The sequence below is a fragment of the Rana temporaria genome, chromosome 10, assembly GCF_905171775.1.
Source record: "Rana temporaria chromosome 10, aRanTem1.1, whole genome shotgun sequence".
Lineage (NCBI taxonomy): Eukaryota > Metazoa > Chordata > Amphibia > Anura > Ranidae > Rana > Rana temporaria.
The window spans coordinates 31,221,148-31,241,140 of record NC_053498.1 but is presented as its reverse complement, the minus strand read 5'-3'; the positions used below and the strand labels follow the sequence as shown (position 1 = coordinate 31,241,140).

Below are 19,993 nucleotides of genomic sequence, written 5' to 3'. Positions count from 1 at the left end.
TTGTATTAAGGCGCCCATATCCTGAAAGCACTCCAGGGAGAAGGGCCAATCCAGGCCTCTCCCCAGCAGCGGGTATGTTATCTAAAAGAGGCAGAGGTTGGCTGGATGAGTAATGCTCTGTTTGGAGCAAATTTTTTGGGGTACTGTGTGGATACCTGCATTGGGGGAATGGAACTATGGACTAACTTCAGAGTCAACCCACCTGGGGTCTCCTCCTGTGTTAGTCTCCTGCCGAAAGGGGAGAGATGTAACGGGAGGGCCCATGGAACCCAGAATCCCTTAGAAAGTATGGGATACCCTTGCATCAGCTCCCCAAGCACCTTTTATGTCTAAATCACCTTGGGCCAGATTCACATACAATTGCGGCGGCGTAACGTATCCCATTTACGTTACACCGCCGCAAGTTTTAAGCGCAAGTGCTTGATTCACAAAGCACTTGCCTGTAAACTTGCGGCGGCGTAGCGTAAATCCGTCCGGTGCAAGCCCGCCTAATTCAAATAGGGCGTGTATCATTTAAATTAGGCGCGTTCCCGCGCCGAACGTACTGCGCATGCGCCGTTTTGAAATTTCCTGCCGTGCTTTGCGCGAAATGACGTTGCACCGACTGAATCTTTTGAACGGCGACGTGCGTTACGTCCTTTCCTATTCAGGGGCGACTTGCGCAAAAAAAAAAAAATAATTAAAATTCGACGCGGGAACGACGGCCATACTTTAACATGGGCAGTCTAAATATGAGCCACGAAATAGCAGCTGTAACTTTACGCCCGGGAAAAGCCGACTAGCGACGACGTAAGAGAATGCGACGAACGCGCGTACATTTGTGGATCGCCGTAAACAGCTAATTAGCATACCCGACACGGAAAACGACGCAAACTCCACCCAGCGGGCGCCGAAGTATTACACCTACGATCCGAAGGCGTACGAAGCCGTACGCCTGTCGGATCGAAGGCAGAAGCCGTTGTATCTTGGTTTGAGGATTCAAACTAAAGATACGACGCGGCAAATTTGAAAGTACGCCGGAGTATCAGCAGATACTCCGGCGTACTTTTTCTGTGAATCTGGCCCCTTGTGTCTATTAGGGGCACAGGGTGAGCAAGAAAATAATGGACATTAAGATTTATTGGATTACTTAAAATGGGACAGTTATATTTATCCACAATATCTCCCAGGATATACTGTATGCCATATTAGAAAGAGTGACATATACTGTAAGGAGATGCTTGTGTAAAATAAAGAAAAAAATAGTATAGTGCACATGATTGCGACCCCAATCATTTTGTAATTGAATGTTATTAAAAATTACCATTCCTTTTCAATCTGCAGCTACTGTAATTTTCTGAGAATGCAATATGGCTACCTGGCGTTGTTCTGTACACAGAGTGTGTACTGACCACTCCTCAGAAACATAATTTCCTGCTTGTGTGATTGACTCACCAATTTTTCCAGAAATCTGCCTAAGATACTAATCAGATTTCAGGCATCCCCTGCAACAAAAATTTCATTTTTTGAGAGATACTTTCAATAGGAACCCATCTAAAGGAATGCAGACCCTCATCAGATTTCCTCATTAGTGCCCTGCAGTTGCACACCTGACAGTTAATTCTGAAACCACTCCCATTAGACCCAGTTAGTGCAGAGGCAGAGACAAACACACATGGATTTCTTCAGAATAACAAAAGGTAGGAATCTGCAGAAAAGCTGTTATAATCCTTGCAATGTGAAAAGATCACCAGGAGGGGAATGTATTTTTCTCAACAAAAGTGGAGTTACGCTTTAACCACTTGCCGACTGCCTAACGCAGATATACGTCGTCAGAATGGCACGGGCAGGCAAAGTAACATATATATATACGTTACTTTGAGTCCTGCCCCCTAGCGGGCACACGGGCGCCGCTGTCTCTGTGACCATGCATGTGGCACCTGCGGATTCGATGGCCGCCAGTGTCCCGCGATCGGGTCACAGAACAGGGGTACGGGGGGATTCCTTTGTAAACAAGGCATCTCCCTGTTCTACCTGGTGACATGTCACTGATCGTCTGCTTCCTCTCATTGGAAGCAGCGATCAGTGACGTGTCAAATGTTGCCACGCCCATTAACAGTTAGAATCACTCCCTAGGACAACACTTAACCCCTCCCCTAGTGGTTAACCCCTTCACTGCCAGTCACATTTATACAGTAATCGGTGCATTTTTATAGCACTCATCGCTGTATAAATGTGAATGGTTCCAAAATATTGTCAAAAGTGTCCGATGTGTTCGCCATAATGTTGCAGTCCCGAAAAAAATTGCAGATCGCCGCCATATAAAGTAAAAAAATAAATAATAAAAAATGCCATAAAACTATCCCCTATTTTGTAGACACTATAACTTTTGCGCAAACCTATCAATATACGCTTATTGCGTTTTTTTCCCCCCACCAAATATATGTAGAGAAATGCGTATCGGCCTAAACTGAGAAACAAATTGGGGATATTTATTATAGCAAAAAGTACAGAATATTGCTTTCTTTTTCTAAAAATGTTCGCTCTATTTTTGTTTATAGCGCAAAAAAATAAAAACTGCAGAGTTGATCAAATACCACCAAAAGAAAGCTCTAACTTGACAATTGCGCCGTCGTGCGACGTTGCTCCCAAACAAAATTGACGTTCTTTTTTTCCCCACAAATAGAGCTTTCTTTTGGTGGTATTTGATCACCTCTAAGTTTTTTTTTTTTTGCGCTATAAACAAAAATAGAGCGACTATTTTGAAAAAAATTCAATATTTTTTACTTTTTGCTATAATAAATATCCCCCAAAAATATATAAAAAAAAATTTGCTCAGTTTAGGCCGATACATATTTGTCTACATATTTTTGGTAAAAAAAATCTCTAAGCTTTTATTGATCGGTTTGCGCAAAAGCTATATCGTCTACAAAATAGGGGGATAGTTTTACGGCATTTTTATTAAAAAAAAAATTCTTTTACTAGTAATGGCGGCGATCAGCGATTTTTATTGTGACTGCAACATTATGGCAGACACATCGGACACTTTTGACACATTTTTTGGACCATTGTCATTTTTACAGCGACCAGTGCTATAAAAATGCACTGATTACTGTGAAAATGACACTGGCAGTGAAAGGGTTAACCACTAGGTGGCGCTGAAGGGGTTAAGTGTGCGTAGGGATGTGTTCTAACTGTAGGGGGGCTGGGCTGTGTACACTGTCCTGTCACTAGGAAGACTGGGGAAATGCTTGTTTACATAAGCATTTCCCCCTTCTTCCTCACAGTGACACGGTCGCGGGTATGCCCGTGGAAATCGAGTCCGCGGGACCCGTGGTCAAAGTCACAGAGCTCCCGGCGGCGTGCACGCCCCCCACCATTCTGCGGGCGTGACATGTTTGGTATCTATTTACTTGGCGTAACATCTTTCACATTATGCAAGAAAATTGGTGTATTTTTTAATTCATGAAAGTGTTTTTTTCCAAAAACAAATTGCGTTTGAAAAACCGCTACACAAATAGCGTGTGACATAAAAAATTGCAACAGCCACTGTTTTATTCTATAGGGTCTCTTCTAAAAAATATATATATATAATGTTTGGGGGTTCTAAGTCATTTTCTAGAAAAAAAAGTAGGAGCGAAGTGTCAGAATTGGCATGGGAAGTGATTAAGGGTTGTGTGGTCAGGGGTGTGTCCTATGCCTACATACTTTTGCTAATGGGTGTCCCTCTTTCCCATTTTCAGAAAGTTGGGAGTTATGACTATAGGGTCACTTCCACCATTGGCCATCTCCATAATAAGAGTCCGTCTATGGTTATCCTTCTAGTAGCTCATGTCTTGAAATGCCACGTCCTTCCTGCTCCCTGGCTACAGCAGATACGCCCCACATGTAAGCCCCTTTCACACTGGGGCAGCATGTGCGGTATAGCGCCGCTATTTTTAGCGGCGCTATACCGTCAGAATTGCAGCGGTATTCGGGCGCTAGTGGTGCGGTATTAACCCCCGCTAGCGGCCGAAAAACTGTTAATACCGCCGCCAATGCGCCTCTGCAGCGGCGGTATCACCGCGGTGTCCCATTGTTTTCAATGGGAAGGAGCAATATACACACCGCTCCTCTCACCGCTCCTAAGATGATTTGTTTTTCTCCCGGCAGCGCATCGCCTCAGTGTGAAAGCCCTCGGGCTTTTACATTGAGAATGCTGGGGCAGGAGTATTTCAGGCGTTATTTATGCGCTATTTTAAGCACTAAAACGCCTGAAATACTCCTTAGTGTGAAATGGGCCTTAGATGTCTAATACCTACTACTCCCACCCAGTGAGTCCTACGTCTGTGTGAGAACCAGAAGGGTGGAGAAGCAGGTAACTCTGGGAGGGATCGAATACCTGCAGCAGCCGGGGAGCAGTGAAGATCCAGGGTGCCAAGAGATAAGTATAGATGATAATTTTTTTTTTTTTTATTTAAAAAAAAAAAAAAAAACTTTTTTTTTTCACAATGCTGGCCCTCTTTTATGTGGTGACAGGGTCCAGTTTAAAGATACAGTGGGTAGAACATCAATGACAGCGTCCAGAGCTTTGACGCCGTGCAGCTTTTTGTTTTATTATCCACCATTCATTACTTGGAAAAGGCAGCCTGATTTTTTATGTAAATTTAGGGTGATCTGTGTGCACCTTCTTTCTGCTCTGTTCATTTAGTCATTTAGTCATGCTTCACATTGACTTTTAACCCCTTTTGTGTTGAACAGTTCTCAGTGTGGGAGAAGGAGGATTCTGGGAAGGAAGTGCCAGAGGTCGCAATGGTTGGTTCCCTTCAGACTGCGTGGAGGAAATTCCCACAAAACCCCAGGAAGGAAAACAAGGTATCAAGCATTTCTCAATCTAAGTATAATGTATGATTTATTAGGCGACTAATGAGCTGAAACAAGCATAAGCAGGAGATATTTCTGGAGCGTTCTGTCCTTTTATAAAAATGCTTAGTCTGCGCAGACAGCCATTAGAAAGACACAACGATTTATGATACACCATAATGTGCAAAATGTATATCACCACTTTTACCAAAATAATTCCACTTACAACTATGTGGCTAAATAATTAATCAAATGTGCTAACACTTGTGTAGCGGTACTCCCGTAGGAGCTGCTAATTAGTTTTGGGCCTACTCTCTGACCTATCCACCCCTGTAACAAGCTTGAACCCTCCCTTGGCACAATCGGCAACTAAAAATGTATTGTGATGTTTTTCGTTTGGCTAGGACCACAATGACACATGTACATACACAAGAATATGCAATAATGTTGTTACCTTCTTCTCTGGATGCAGTTCTCAGGAGCAAACACACTTCACACAATTAATATAGTAAACCAAGGGTAACTTTACTTGGCATAAAAGAGATAAAGAAATCAACAGCAGATAACACACATATAAACATATATAACTGACTCTGCAAGCGTCCCTGCAAAAGTCAAAAAACAAAACTAGAAGGTTAATATTACTAAATTCACAAGTAGCTATAGATAGTCTATGCTCGCGAGCTCCCCTAGTGGGCAAATTCTGTAAAGTACAGTTGCGGATAATCTTGGCTAAGCCTAGCCCCGACAACTCCAGAATGTTCCTCAGAGGTGAAATCTATCGTGAAGACGTTGGTGTACTTTAACATATTTTGTAATCCAAGGATACTTGCGCTCAGTCAAAGGGGTATGGTAAATACAGGTGCTTGTGGACCGATCGCCCAGTCAGCATCGGTCAACTCGACCAGCGTGACTTACGGACGTTAGGGCTCGGGGTCAAATCAGTAGACAGTACGCTGCTCAGGGATGCATACCTCCGAACCGTCCCGAATTTCGCGGGAATGTCCTGCGATTCGCGATAAATCCCGTGTTTCCACAAGCAGTGGCAGTGGCATCGCTCAACAACTTTGTTTGGGGGGTATGTTCATTTGTCCCTCATTCTGAAGTTGAAAAGTTGGGAGGTATGGGGATGTGTAACACTACAAGTCACAAGGCTGAGGTAGTATTGAAACTTTGGGTAGGTGCCCTCTCACCCGAGCAGGCCTAATCCGCCTGAGACCCTCACAAAAGATACGCTGATCAGTGGCCGCTCTGCAACGCACAGTTTCCACTGTCAGACTCTCCGCTGTTACGACATTATGTCAGCCGGTGAGTTTCTCCAATCTCTTGAAAACACGAGCTGGAGGCACTTGGTCTTGTCTCTCTCCGGTTGGCTGGCCTCCAGATGGATCCCGCCTCAGGCTTCAGGCCTAGCTGTTTTGCTGGAGAGCTCTCCCTCGTTCCGCAGAGGGAAGAAGGCCGATCCCAAGAGAGCGAACTCAGCTACTATCCCGCCCTAAGTAACCTCCCCCATGAAGCTGTGCGGGGGTGCAATGTTAACTGGGAAACCAGTGCATTCTGGGTAACATAGTCTATTCCTACTACTGTCAATGGAGTCCTTTTCTCCTAATCCTGCAAATCCCACAATGCATTGCTTTAGAAAAATAAACACATATGTCCAACGTGACAGGAACTCCCGGGGAATTCAGGTTTACATAACTATCAATAGTCCACGATAGTATGACCCTGCTATACACTTGTATATAGATTGTAAGCTCTGTAAACAGGGCCCTTCTATTCCTTCTGTATTATACTGTATTGTAATTGTACTATCCCCCTATATTTTGTAAAGTGTTGTGCAAACTGTTGTTGCTATATAAATCCTGTATAATAATAATAAAAAAAAAAAAAGCCTTAAAGCGAAGGTCCACCTAAAAAAAAAAAATATATATATATTAAAAGCCAGCAGCTACAAATACTGCAGCTGCTGACTTCTAATAAATGGACACTTACCTGTCCAATGTGCCCGCGATGTCGGCAGCTGAAGCCGAGCAATCGCTCATCTCTCGGCTGCCCCCGTTGCCATCTTAGGTGAGGGAATCAGGAAGTAAAGCATTGCGGCTTCACTGCTCTGTTCCCTAATGCGCATGCGCGAGTCCTCACTGGTCCCCGCTGTCTTCTGGGACCAGTGTGTTTCCCAGAAGACAGCGGGGGGAGGGGCGTGACTCCCACTGGAGTCTATTCCCGGAAGTGGGTGCAAATACCTGTATTATACAGGTATCTGCACCCCCCTCCCCCTGAAAGGTGCCAAATATGATACCGGAGGGGGGAGGGTTCCGAAAAGCGGAGGTTTGTGTGGACCTCCGCTTGAAGAGTTACCTTCACTGGAACTAAGGGGCCAAGCCTGAAAGACAACCCGAAACCAAAATCCCCCCTCCACCAAATGATTGGACCAGTGCACAAAACAAGGTCCATAAAGGCATGGATGAGTGATTTTGTGCAGGCCTGACCTCAACCCGATAGAACACATTGGGGATGAATTAGAGTAGAGACTGCAAGCAGTGTATTGCCCCCTTTAACATCAATGACAGCTTGAAGTCTTATGTGGTATTTGTGGATGAGGCTTTTTATCTTCTCAGATGGTAAAGCTGCCCATTCCTCTTGGCATAAAGCCTCCAGTTTCTGTAAATTCTTGGGCTGTCTTGCATGAACTGCACATTTGAGATCTCCCCAGAGGGGCTCAATGATATTGAGGTCAGGTGACTGAGATGGCCACTCCAGAACCTTCACTTTATTCTGCTGTAGTCAATGACGGGTTGACTTGGCCTTGTGTTTTGGATCATTGTCATGTTGGAATGTCTAAGTACGTCGCCTGCGCAGCTTCCTGGCTGCATGGTGGGTCGCAACCTCTCTCTCTCCCCGCCACAGAGAGGTGTGCATTCCACAAGGCCCAGGAAGAAGAGAGTGTGGGGCGGATCTCCGGTCACATTTATAGGCTTTCCCAGAAGTCCTCCCAACTGGTGGCAAGGATCCCTGAGATGTGCAGTCCCGGTGTACTGTATGTAGCGCTACCCCCGAAGGAGCCGCTGGTTGATTTGGGATCTACTCTCTTTTGGCTCAGCTCACCCCTATTAATTAGCTCAAACCCTCCCTTGACACATCGGAAGCCTGGTGGTTGAGATATTGTGACCTCTGTTGAACTGGGGTCACAATAGCAGTAATCAAACTGCAACCGAATTACCTGCTAGCAGTGGTTCTTCCAGGCGAGAAAATATACTTTACACCGTAGACATGTTTTAATGAAAAAAAAAATAAGTTTATTTGGTGAGCACTTGAGGCAACAAACATAGGTTATAATTAGAGTTGAGCGGACACCTGGATGTTCGGGTTCGGGTCCGAACCCGAACTTAAAAAAAAAAGATCGGGTTCGGGAACCCGAACTCCGAACCCCATTGTAGTCAATGGGACACGGACTTTTAGAAAAGAAAATGCGCAGAGGTCCCCGCAAATTCAATAACCAGACCCTTTAGGTCTGGTATGGATATTAAGGGGAACCCCGCCGTCAATTTAAAAAAAAAATGACGTGCGGTTCCCCCTAAATATCCATAACCAGACCCGTTATCTGAGCACGTTGACCTGGCCGGCCGCAGAAAAGAGGGGGGGACAGAGTGCGCCCCCCCCCTCTCCTGAACCGCACCAGGCCACATGCCCTCAACATGGGGAGGATGTCCCCATGTTGATGGGGACAAGGGTCTCATCCCCACAACCCTTGCCCGGTGGTTGTGGGGGTATTCGGGCAGGAGGCTTATCAGAATCTGGAAGACCCCTTTAACAAAGGGGACCCCCAGATCCTGACCCCCCCCCCCTGTGTGAAATGGTAATGGGGTACACTGTACCCCTACCATTTCACGAAGGAAGTGTAAAGTCTTGTAAAAAAAAACACACACACACCGTAGAATAAAGTCCTTTTTTAATAAAAAAAAAAAAAAAAAAGCGGTGATAATCCACTCGTTCCCGGCTTCCTGCTCCAACGTTGTCCCGATCCTGCGACGGCTGTGGGTGATCTCCAGCGATGAGAAGATCGAGCGACGGCCGGGTGATCACCGATCCAGGGATGAGAAGATCCATCCGGAGCGCAGCATCCCCGACCTCCTCTCAGCGCTGGACACAGCCCAGCGAATGATGTGCTGGAGCTGTGACATTACTTATATAGAGGAGGCAGGGCCACCCGTCACGTGACCCCGCACCCTCTGACGTACCCTCTGCTACGTGAAGGGTCTGGTTATGGATATTTAGGGGGAACCGCACGTCATTTTTTTTTTAAAATTGACGACGGGGTTCCCCTTAATATCCATACCAGACCTAAAGGGTCTGGTTATTGAATTTGCGGGGACCTCCGCGCATTTTTTTTCCCCGAACTCCGATCTCGGACCCGAACTTTTTCCAATTATTCGGGTCCGGGTTCGGGAAAAACCCAAAGTCCATACCGAACTTTACAGTTCGGGTTTGCTCAACCCTAGTTATAATTACAGGCACAATCAATAAACAATAATTCACTATGATTCGCAAGGGCCCTTGCAGGAATCGGCAATTAATGACAGTAGAAAGACCTAGCTAGGAACGGTACCACTCATTTAAACTAAGGTGGACAGTCTATACTCGCGAGCGCTCTCTAGCGGGCGGTCCTACAGAACGGTCAATGATCTCCTTGTGGCCAGTTGGTGCACATAAGAAATTGTAATCCAAAGTGGTAATTGGTAATGGAACTTTAAAACAGGATGTCTGGAACAGTAGACGGTGGTGGGCTGGCACTCATCAGCGTCAGTCACTGCTATGAGCGCCCGAACAATTTACTGGGCCTCAGGGTTTCGGGTTGAGACCGAGAACGTGTCTCCGGCCTGTGAGGTGGCTCTAGGTGTTCTGTGTAAACGGAGAGTCAGAAGTTGAGCAAGTGCTCTCTCACCCGACAGGCCGATCCGCCTGAATTCTCCTCAGAAGGAGCGCTGGTGAATCACCGCTCCACAACTCAAAGATCCCGGGCGAGGGTGTTCCACTGGTTCAGCTGACAGCTGGATTGCCTCTGCGATCTCCGAGTATGTGGACTGGATGCTGGGTGTCTTGCTTCCTTCCGGGCGGCAGGTCTCTCGCTGAATTTAGGCCCGGGCTTCTGGCCTAACAACACGGCTGTGTCCTGTAAACAGCTCCGCAGAGGAGAGAAGTGCAGGTCCCGAGAGAGCGAAATCAGCCGCGCCCTTTCTTTAAGTAACCTCCCCCATAAGTCTGTGCGGAGGTGTCACATGTTCAAAAAGCACAGAGCATTGTGGGAAATGTAGTCTGTTTCTCCTTAGAGTCAATGGACTCCATATCTCCTGCTACTTGCAATCCCACAATTAAGGTAACTTGCATATTTACAATGGCATGGATAAAGTTCCAGCGGGGATAGCCTGTCGTAATGTTCTGACAGGATGACCCCGCTACATGTATATGTAGGCAAGGGAATCCCTGGTCAGAAAGACTACTAATCCCACAATCCATTGGGTTGGGCTCACCAATATGATGACAGTCACTGGCATTAAAGAGACACAACTACAGATAGGGAACAATGGGGAAACATACTTATTACGATTTATAGTTCACCATCGCAGTACATCAGTGGTAAAAAAGCACATGTGGGTTCAACAAATAATTTTTTATTTTTTTGTAAAATTCTCCTTTAACCACTTGCTGACGGCCGTACAACTTTGTACGGCCGCAGCGCGGCTCCCAATCTCAGCGCCAGTCTTTTTACGGCCGCCCCTTTGCACGTTCCCCGCGTAGCGGGGAACTGCTGTGCTGGCCGTGTCCCTTGGACACAGCCAGTCACAGATAGCCGTGAACGGCCAATCGGAGCGGCCGTTTCCTAGGCGATCTGTGCGGCCAATGAGAGATGATCTCATATGTTTACATATGAGATCATCTCTCATTCCCGGCTCTCAGACAGCGGTGCTGTCAGGGAGAGAGGAGACCGATCTGTGTCTCTTGTACATAGAGACACAGATCGGTCATCTCCCCCAGTCACCCCCCTTCCCCCACAGTTAGAACACTAATATTAGGGTACACATTTAACCCCTTCCTCACCCCCTAGTGTTAACCCCTTCTCTGCCAGTCACATTTATACAGTAATTTGTGCATATTTATAGCACTGATTGCAGTATAAAATGTGAATGGCGCCAAAAATGTGTCAAAAGTGTCCGATGTGTCCACCATAACGTCGCAGTCCCAATAAAAATCGCAGATCGCCGCCATTTCTAGTAAAAAAAATAAATAATAATAATAATTCTGTCCCTTATTTTGTAGGCGCTATAACTTTTGCGCAAACCAGTCGCTTATTGCGATTTATTTTTTATTTTTTACTAAAAATATGTAGAATACGTATCGGCCTAGACTGAGGATAAAAAAAAAACGTAAAAAAAAAATTGAGCTATTTATTATAGCAACAAGTAAAACATTTTTTTTTTTCAAAATTTTCGCTCTATTTTTGTTTATAGCGCAAAAAATAAAAACCGCACAGGTGATCAAATACCACCAAAAGAAAGCTCTATTTGTGGGGAAAAAAGGACGTTAATTTTGTTTGGGAGCCACGTCGCACGACTGCGCAATTGTCAGTTAAAGCGACGCAGTGCCGAATCGCAAAAAGTCCTCTGGTCAGGAAGGGGTTTAAGTGCCCAGTAAGGAAGTTGTTAAGGGTCTTATGTCTACATACCTTTGCTAATGGGGGTGTCTCCTTCTCATCTTAAAAAGTTGGGAGGTATGGTAATTGGGAATGTGGGGGTGTAGAGTAAGGGGGTGCAGATGGTACAAAGTGTTATATTTTTTCCATTAAAATAAAGAAAAAACTGTGCTAATATGGAAATAGGTGCCAAGCTGCTAAATACAAACAAACAAAGCCAGCAAGATGATAAACAAAAAATGTAGCGCTAACAAACTCAAAAATATATAGTACCAAGTAAGGTAATAACTCTCATTGTGTAAGAGCATATATGTAAACCATTGGCATGGATGAAAGTAGCTCAAACAGTGCTCAATATAATACAACAAAATATAAAGAGTATTAAAGTCTATATTTTGAAGATGAGTGAACATCAATGGAGTGATTGGTGCAGAAAAACAGGTGAGCTGCTATCCAGTGATTAAGATGCAACAGGTGTACAAGTTGTCTGTAGAACCCCGTGAAGATCACAATCACATCAAGGTATGAAATGGGTAAAACACGCTTACCAGATGGTGTTGGACTCTACTACTGTACAGCAAAGAGTCAGCCAGACATTATGGTCTTTGGAAGCCGGGACCACTAAAAACCGGACTTAGATCATGTGCAGGACTGAAACTCCAATGGAATGGACAACAGGAACCAGCAGTGCTTGAATGATGTATTGCATCAATGCCACAGGCTCTGAATACGATCTTTGGACCATCGATCAGGAGATGCAGGCAGAGGACGTAGCTAGAGCTCCAAAGAAGCCATAGGATGGAAAAAATGGAAAAAGGAACTCCAATAGTGCAGGTCAATTAAAACCAAAAGGTTTATTTGTAAAAGTCATAAATATGACAAAGATAAAAGTGATCACGTTCAAGGGTAGCAATGTGGGGTGCTCAATGGCACCCCCCACATTACCTGTGCCCCTTTCTGATGATCATGTGCTGGTCGAAGCGGAGGGAATATTTCTTCAGTTTCGGGTGCATGCCCATTCAGCTCCGCTCACATGTTCTTCTGCCTTGGCTCAAGTCCTGGCCTGCTTATCTCCTTGCCTTTCCTGGTGGAGTGATCTTCCTCTGCACCCCACCCAGTAGTAGCCAGGGCCCAGAGAGTAAGACTTGACAGGCTGTGATGCGGGCAGCTGCGGTGATGGGCAAAGAGTCGATGATTGCCGCCATTACTAGTAAAAAAAAAATATGTCTCCGAATTTTATTAAAAAAATCTGGTCACCTTACCTCAGACACACTCCTAAACATTGTGGACAGCATTCCCAGAAGAGTTGAAGCTGTTATAGCTGCAAAGGGTGGGCCAACTCAATATTGAACCCTACAGACTAAGACTGGGATGGCATTAAAATTCATGTGTGTGTGTGTAAAGGCAGGTGTCCCAATACTTTTGGTATAGAAATCATGTATTCAGAATTTATTAAATATTAGAGATGTTGATCTGCTGCCACCAAGTGGTTGTTAGAGTGTACTTCATGTATAGTGTGAATCACAACCATGTGTCATGACCTGCAGTGTTCATGACTATACAGTAAAGGGACATGCAGTACAAAACAGGGTAGATCGGTGGAGATCATACTGTTGGCAGGATGAGAAAGGGCTAGGGATGACGCAAGCAAACTAATTCTTGGATTTGTCACTGTGCTGATTTACCTAAATGTATATCTGTGATGAATCAGCCGTGTTAAAGTGATACTAAACAATGGCCCAGATTCTCAAAGGGCTTACACCTTCGTAAATCCTAATCTGGGCCGTCGTATCTATGCGACTGATTCTTAGAATCAGTTACGCATAGATATCCATTAGATCCGACAAGCGTAAGGCTCTTACGCTGTCGGATCTTAAATGCAGTTTTTTTTTCGCCGCTAGGTGTCGCCTTCGTTGTTTTAATTGTTTGATTGGTTTTACCCGGCTGGGTAATAAAAGCACAGAAAAGACACTTGTTGTGTGGACATTCCATTTATTACATTCTCATCAAGTACCCTAGATGGCGGAGATACAGAGGTAACATGCCACCCAAAACAATCCAGCAGCTCCTTCGGGGATAGTACTACACGTGCATAGTGGGGATGCGCTGAAATTCGTTTTTTACCTTGAACACATGGAGTGTTTTCTAAAACATTTTATTTATTTTTTTCAGTTAGGCCCCTTTCACACCTGCGGACCATATGTCCGCTTTTTCATCCATCCGTTTGCAGATGAAAAAGAGACATACATTGATCCCTATGAGATCGCGGATGTCAGCGGATGTTTATCCGCTGACACCCGATCTCGCCCGCCTCCGCAATTATCCGATTCTGCAGATGGAAGAAAACCCTATTTTTCCATCCGTCTGTGTATCGGATCGGGTGAACACGGACAGATGGTCCGTGTTCATCTGATCCCCCCCAATAGGGGAGAGCGGAGAAAAGACAAGGCGGTCCCTGTACAGTGTGCGGGGACCGCCCTGTCATCCGCCGGCTCAGCGGGGATCAACGGAGCGATCCACGCTGAGCAAGCGGAGGTTTACGGGGCGGATCATTACTGATCCGCCCCGTGCGAATGCGGCCTTAAGCTCGGTTCACACCAGTGCAGCTGTGACTTGATTCAATTTTCAGGGCGATTTTGTAGTGCCTTTTTTTCAGGTGGGTGCGTTTTTTTGTTTTGTAGGAGGAGGAGACTATAAAAATTTTACTTAAAACATATTGACATGCACTTTTTGGTGCTTTCCCATTGAAGTCTATGTGGCACAAAATCATGCTGCACCTTCCCCAAAGACGCATTACAGTTGCATTGCATTGATGTGAAATAGAAAAGCTGAAATAAATGTGATTTCCATTGCCATGCGATTCTGTCATCTGAAATTGCACTGGTGTGAACCAGGCCTAAATGCTTTTACCTTGTGCAACAAATCAGAACGTATTTTGTTGCGCAAAAATGCAGAACATCCTATCTTTTTATTCAGTGCACACAGTCAACACAATTTATTGAAGTGAACTCAAGCCATAGGATAATAAGGCCATTTGCCTTGTCCTCGCATTCAGACTGTGTTGGGTAACAAAGTCCAATGCTGTTCCTTCCTCTGACACCAGCGATGGGGCACTATTTTCCCCACTGACACCAGTGATGGGGCACTATTCTTTCCACTGACACCAACTTTAGTACCACCTCATCTGGAATATGCAGTTCAGTTTTGGCCACCAGTTCACAAAAAGGATATCGGGGAACTGGAGAACGTGCAGAGAAGGGCAACCAAACTGATTAGAGGCATGGAGGAGCTCAGCTGTTCCTTTCGCAGACACCAACAGTGGGGCACTATTCCTTCCGCTAACACCAGCAGTGGGGCACAATTCCTTCCGCTGACACCAGCAGTGGGGCACAATTCCTTCCGCTGACACCAGCAGTGGGGCACTATTCCTTCCGCTGACACCAGCAGTGGGGCACTATTCCTTCCGCTGACACCAGCAGTGGGGCACTATTCCTTCCGCTGACACCAGCAGTGGGGCACTATTCCTTCCGCTGACACCAGCAGTGGGGCACTATTCCTTCCGCTGACACCAGCAGTGGGGCACTATTCCTTCCGCTGACACCAGCAGTGGGGCACTATTCCTTCGGCTGACGCCAACAGTGGGGGCCCTAATTCTTCGGCTGATGCCAACAGTGTGGGCCCTATTCCTTTGGCTGACGCCAACGGTGGGGGCCCTATTCCTTTGGCTGACGCCAACGGTGGGGGCCCTATTCCTTTGGCTGACGCCAACGGTGGGGGCCCTATTCCTTTGGCTGACGCCAACGGTGGGGGCCCTATTCCTTTGGCTGACGCCAACGGTGGGGGCCCTATTCCTTTGGCTGACGCCAACGGTGGGGGCCCTATTCCTTTGGCTGACGCCAACGGTGGGGGCCCTATTCCTTTGGCTGACGCCAACGGTGGGGGCCCTATTCCTTTGGCTGACGCCAACGGTGGGGGCCCTATTCCTTTGGCTGACGCCAACGGTGGGGGCCCTATTCCTTTGGCTGACGCCAACGGTGGGGGCCCTATTCCTTTGGCTGACGCCAACGGTGGGGGCCCTATTCCTTTGGCTGACGCCAACGGTGGGGGCCCTATTCCTTTGGCTGACGCCAACGGTGGGGGCCCTATTCCTTTGGCTGACGCCAACGGTGGGGGCCCTATTCCTTTGGCTGGCGCCAACGGTGGGGGCCCTATTCCTTTGGCTGACGCCAACGGTGGGGGCCCTATTCCTTTGGCTGACGCCAACGGTGGGGCACTATCCTTCTGCTGACACCAAGGATAGGGCACTATTCTTCCCAAGGCCACAAATACTGTGGTACTATTTTTACAAAGGCCACAAATACTGGTGTATTATTTTTGCCGAAGACACAAATACTGGTGTATTATTTTTACCAAGGCCATAAATGATGGGGCACTATGCTTCCCACTTGTACCAGTGATGAGACACTTCCTCCTCCTACTGACCACAGGTGCAATTTACTTTTTTTTTTTACCTCTGCTGACCACCAAGACATTTTTTACTCCCACTGGCCACATTCCAGCCCCCATAAAGTCTGAACGCCGGTAAATTTTGTTTAGAAAGTTTGGAGACCCTCTTGAGCAAACGCTCTTAAAGCGGTTATATGCACCGCAAACTAGCTCATTATGAAATACCTACCTTAGAATGAGGCGTCGCAGGTGATCCTGGTCCACGCCCAATGAGCGGACATTTTCCCTCTGCGTGTCTTCCGGGTATCGCGGCTCTGGCATTGTGAGTTGCCACAAAGTCGTCACTCGCACGGGAGAATTCTTTCCGGCAAGGTCCGGCGTCTGCCGAACTTTCAGCCGAGAAACCCAGGAGCGCAACCGTACAAGTTTAGGAGATATTTTTTTTACCTACAGGTAAGGCTTATTATACGGTAGGCTTACCTGTAGGTAAAAGTAAAAAAAAAAAAATGTATACAACCGCATTAAAACAAAAAATGTTATAATGAAATTCTTCTAGTAAAGGCCAGCTTGGGTTATTCTGTATAGACTGTTTGCCTACAAGTTTTAAACAATGAAATTAGCCCAATCGGGAAATGATTAGCGCATAGAATAATTTCGGAACACTTTTGTTAGCGTGGTCGAGGTGGATAGAGAAGATGTTTTTCAGCAGAAAGCAACATGACTTTGATAGGACTTTAATATGGGGAAATGAGCATAGTGCGGAGTCAGCATTGATCACTAGATGGAAGGCTTGTTGTGAGGGAATGATAACTGCATTAGGAAAAAAAAAAACGATCTGCTCGTTCCCAAGATGAAGTGAAAATTCACTGTATTAGCTCCATAGTAAAAACAGCATGTCGGCAAACTCGCTTCGACCCGACTGGGTTTTGTTCACAGCCACCGCGAACGACGACAGCATTGATAATCGTGAAAACAATTTGGTCTAGGAGTCTTGGGCAGGATGGAATTTTTAACAGATCTGAATACGGTTTAAATTATTTATCCAGTTTTGAATAGGTTTACAATAGAAAGAAGCCAATAAAGGAAGGACAGTTTGTAGTGTTGGCCAGCAGAGGGAATGAGAAGCCACATGCAGAAGAATACAGTTCAGCGCCACCGGCATACAGATGGTATTTGAATATAAAGCTGCTAATTAATCATCCCAGGGTGCAATGTGCAGCGTTAATACTAAAAGACCAGCTAATGATCCCCCGCCCCACCCGTGGCACTCCAGCTGTTAGGAGAGGAAATGGATTGAATGGTTTGGTCAGCCCAAAAGACCTCAGAGACTAGATGAAAAGATGGTGACCAACTGTGTCGAAGGCAGCAGATAGATCAAGTAGTACTTGCAAGGAATATTCACATTTAAAAACATGTCAGGGGGGAAACATGAGAGCTGCTACTGCTTACTTTTTTCTGCAGGTGCATGCTCCAATGCTGTCATACTTCACTAATCAAGCAAGTCTCTGACCTGGAACAGATATGAGCATATTGGGTGGCCTGAGAGCTGACATACATACAATACACCTGTTTCAGGTCAATAAATCAAAACCCTGGAGCATGTGCTTGTCAACACAAATCAACGGCCTTTGTGTTTGTTTTCGGACAGATGTCTCTTAAAGCAGAGCTTTACCCAAAAGGGAAAGTTCCGCTCTTCCTCCTCCTCTTTTACATTTGGCTCCTTCTTACAGCTTACAATCTAAGAGGGAGGGTCAAGAGATACAAGAGGTAATAACTGTGGAGAAAATAAATTAATAGTTGTTAGGTGGGGGCCAGTTAGGCTTCTCTAAAAAGATGAGTTTTCAGGGAATGCCTGAAAGTGGACAAAGTAGGAGAAAGTCGGACAGATTGGGGTAGAGCATTCTAGAGAATGGGAAAGGCTCTCGAGTAGGGTACTCCACCAACATGGCCAGTGCCGATGACGCCGCTCTCAGCGTGACTATCCCAGTTCTATGCCTTCTTGAAAAAACGCTACGGGCGATGATGGAAGAGGATGTGGCACAGGAGGAGGAGGAGGAATCGGGATCATTTCCAAGGCTTTCAGGGCAGTCATTCACAAGTGGCTCCGAGGGTGGGTTTGTGCACCAACAAAGGCCAGGTACACAATTGTCCAGCAAGGGCACAGTTCTGGAGGATGACACGGTGGTGGATGAGGAGGAGGAAGACATGGAGGTGGAGGAGGAATCATGTTCACAGCAGGATGGCATCCAGACCAGCTCATGGCCATTACTGGTGCGTGGCTGGGGGGATACAGAGGACACAGATGATACACCTCCCACAGAGGACAGCTTTTCGTTTGCCTCTGGGCAGCCTGGCACACATGAGCAATTACATGCTGCAGTGTCTCCGCAACGATCGGCGTGTTTCGCACATTATAACAGGTGCTGATTACTGGGTGGCCACGCTGCTGGATCCCTGTTACAAGGACAATGTACCGTCCTTAATTCCCTCACTGGAGCGTGAACGCAAGATGCGCGAGTACAAGCGCACGCAGGTAGACGCGCTGCTGGTGCAATTCCCACCAGGCAGCGGGGGCACAGTGGAAGCAGAAGGCGAAGGCAGAGGAGGAGGAAGAGGTCGCCAACGCAGCAGGGGCACCGCCAGCACCTCAGAAGGCAGGGTTAGCATGGCCGAAATGTGGAAAAGCTTTGTCAGCACGCCACAGCAAACGGCACCACCAGCTGATATGGAACGTTTTAGCAGGAGGCAGCATTTCAGCAACATGGTGGAGCAGTATGTGTGCACACGCCTACATGTACTGAATGACGGCTATGCCCCCTTAAACTTCTGGGTCTCCAAATTGGGCACATGGCCTGAGCTTGCCCTTTACGCCTTGGAGGTGCTGGCCTGCCCTGCGGCCAGTGTATTGTCTGAACATGTATTTAGCACGGCAGGGGGCGTTATCACAGACAAGCGCTCTATACGGCGCCTGCGCACCGACGTTCGACTTCTTTCGGCAAGATAATAAAAAAGGTCAGCATAATGTCATTCTCACAACTCGGCTCAATGTAATGTTAGAATTTTTTTTTAGGGTGAACCCCCGCCGCTTTAAGTTGAGCTCCTATTGAATCAGTCTTATCTCTGAAGTAGCAGCAAGTAAAGGGAGGTCAGAAGAAGATATCAGAACTAAAGAGCTAATTAGAGAATCAAAAGTTTTGGAGAAATGTTTGGTATTGACTACTAGAGAAGAGAGAGAGAGAAAGTGAAATGGGATTATGTGCCTAGGGGCCCATTCTTGTAGGAACAGAGCATGGATTTACAATGTTTAAAGACAGCCTGTGAAGGAGAGTTTCTCTGAAAATAGACGTATGCCACCGATCTATGGCAAACCAGGCAGGCTATCTGCTAGACAGCAGATTGGGGACACTTTTGGCGCTGTCCAATTATCACTCCCCATCCAAGACTTCCAGGAAGTAAGGGCCAGATCCACGAAGCCCGGGCGCAACTTAACTTTTCGGATTTAAGTTACACCGCCGCAATTTTTCCAAGTTAGTGCCCGATCCACAAAGCACTTACCTGGAAATTTGCGGCGGTGTATCCTAAATCTGGCCAGCGCAGGGCGGGCCAATTCAAATGGGGCAAGTCCCATTTAAATTAGGCGCGCTCCCACGCCGGATGTACTGCGCATGCTCCGTTTCTGAACTCCCGCCGTGCTTTGCGCGCCGTGACGTCATTTTTTCGAACGGCGATGCGCGTAGCGTAATTACGTATTCCCGGACAGCTTACGCAAACGACGTTGATTTTTAAAATTTGACGCGGGAACGACGGCCATACTTTAGACAGCAATACACTTGCTGACTAAAGTTAAGGCACCAAAAAAAAAGTGTAACTTTGCGACGGGAAACATGACTAGCGGCGACGTAGCGAACGCGAAAAACCGCCGTCGATCGCCCTAACTCCTAATTTGCATACCCGACGCTGGTTTACGACGCGAACTCCACCCAGCGGCGGCCGCGGTACTGCATCCTAAGATCCGACAGTGTAAAACAATTACACATG

General features: G+C 46.5%; 1 protein-coding gene across 1 annotated transcript in view; it reads left to right on the top strand.

The window, feature by feature from the left end:
- Window positions 1-19,993, top strand: part of LOC120916489 (SH3 and multiple ankyrin repeat domains protein 1-like) — an 89,881-nt gene that overhangs the window by 66,831 nt on the left and 3,057 nt on the right. The window contains exon 7 of the mRNA XM_040327479.1: window positions 4,720-4,833. Coding sequence (XP_040183413.1) covers window positions 4,720-4,833 — 114 coding nt within the window. The remainder of the gene's footprint in view (window positions 1-4,719; window positions 4,834-19,993) is intronic.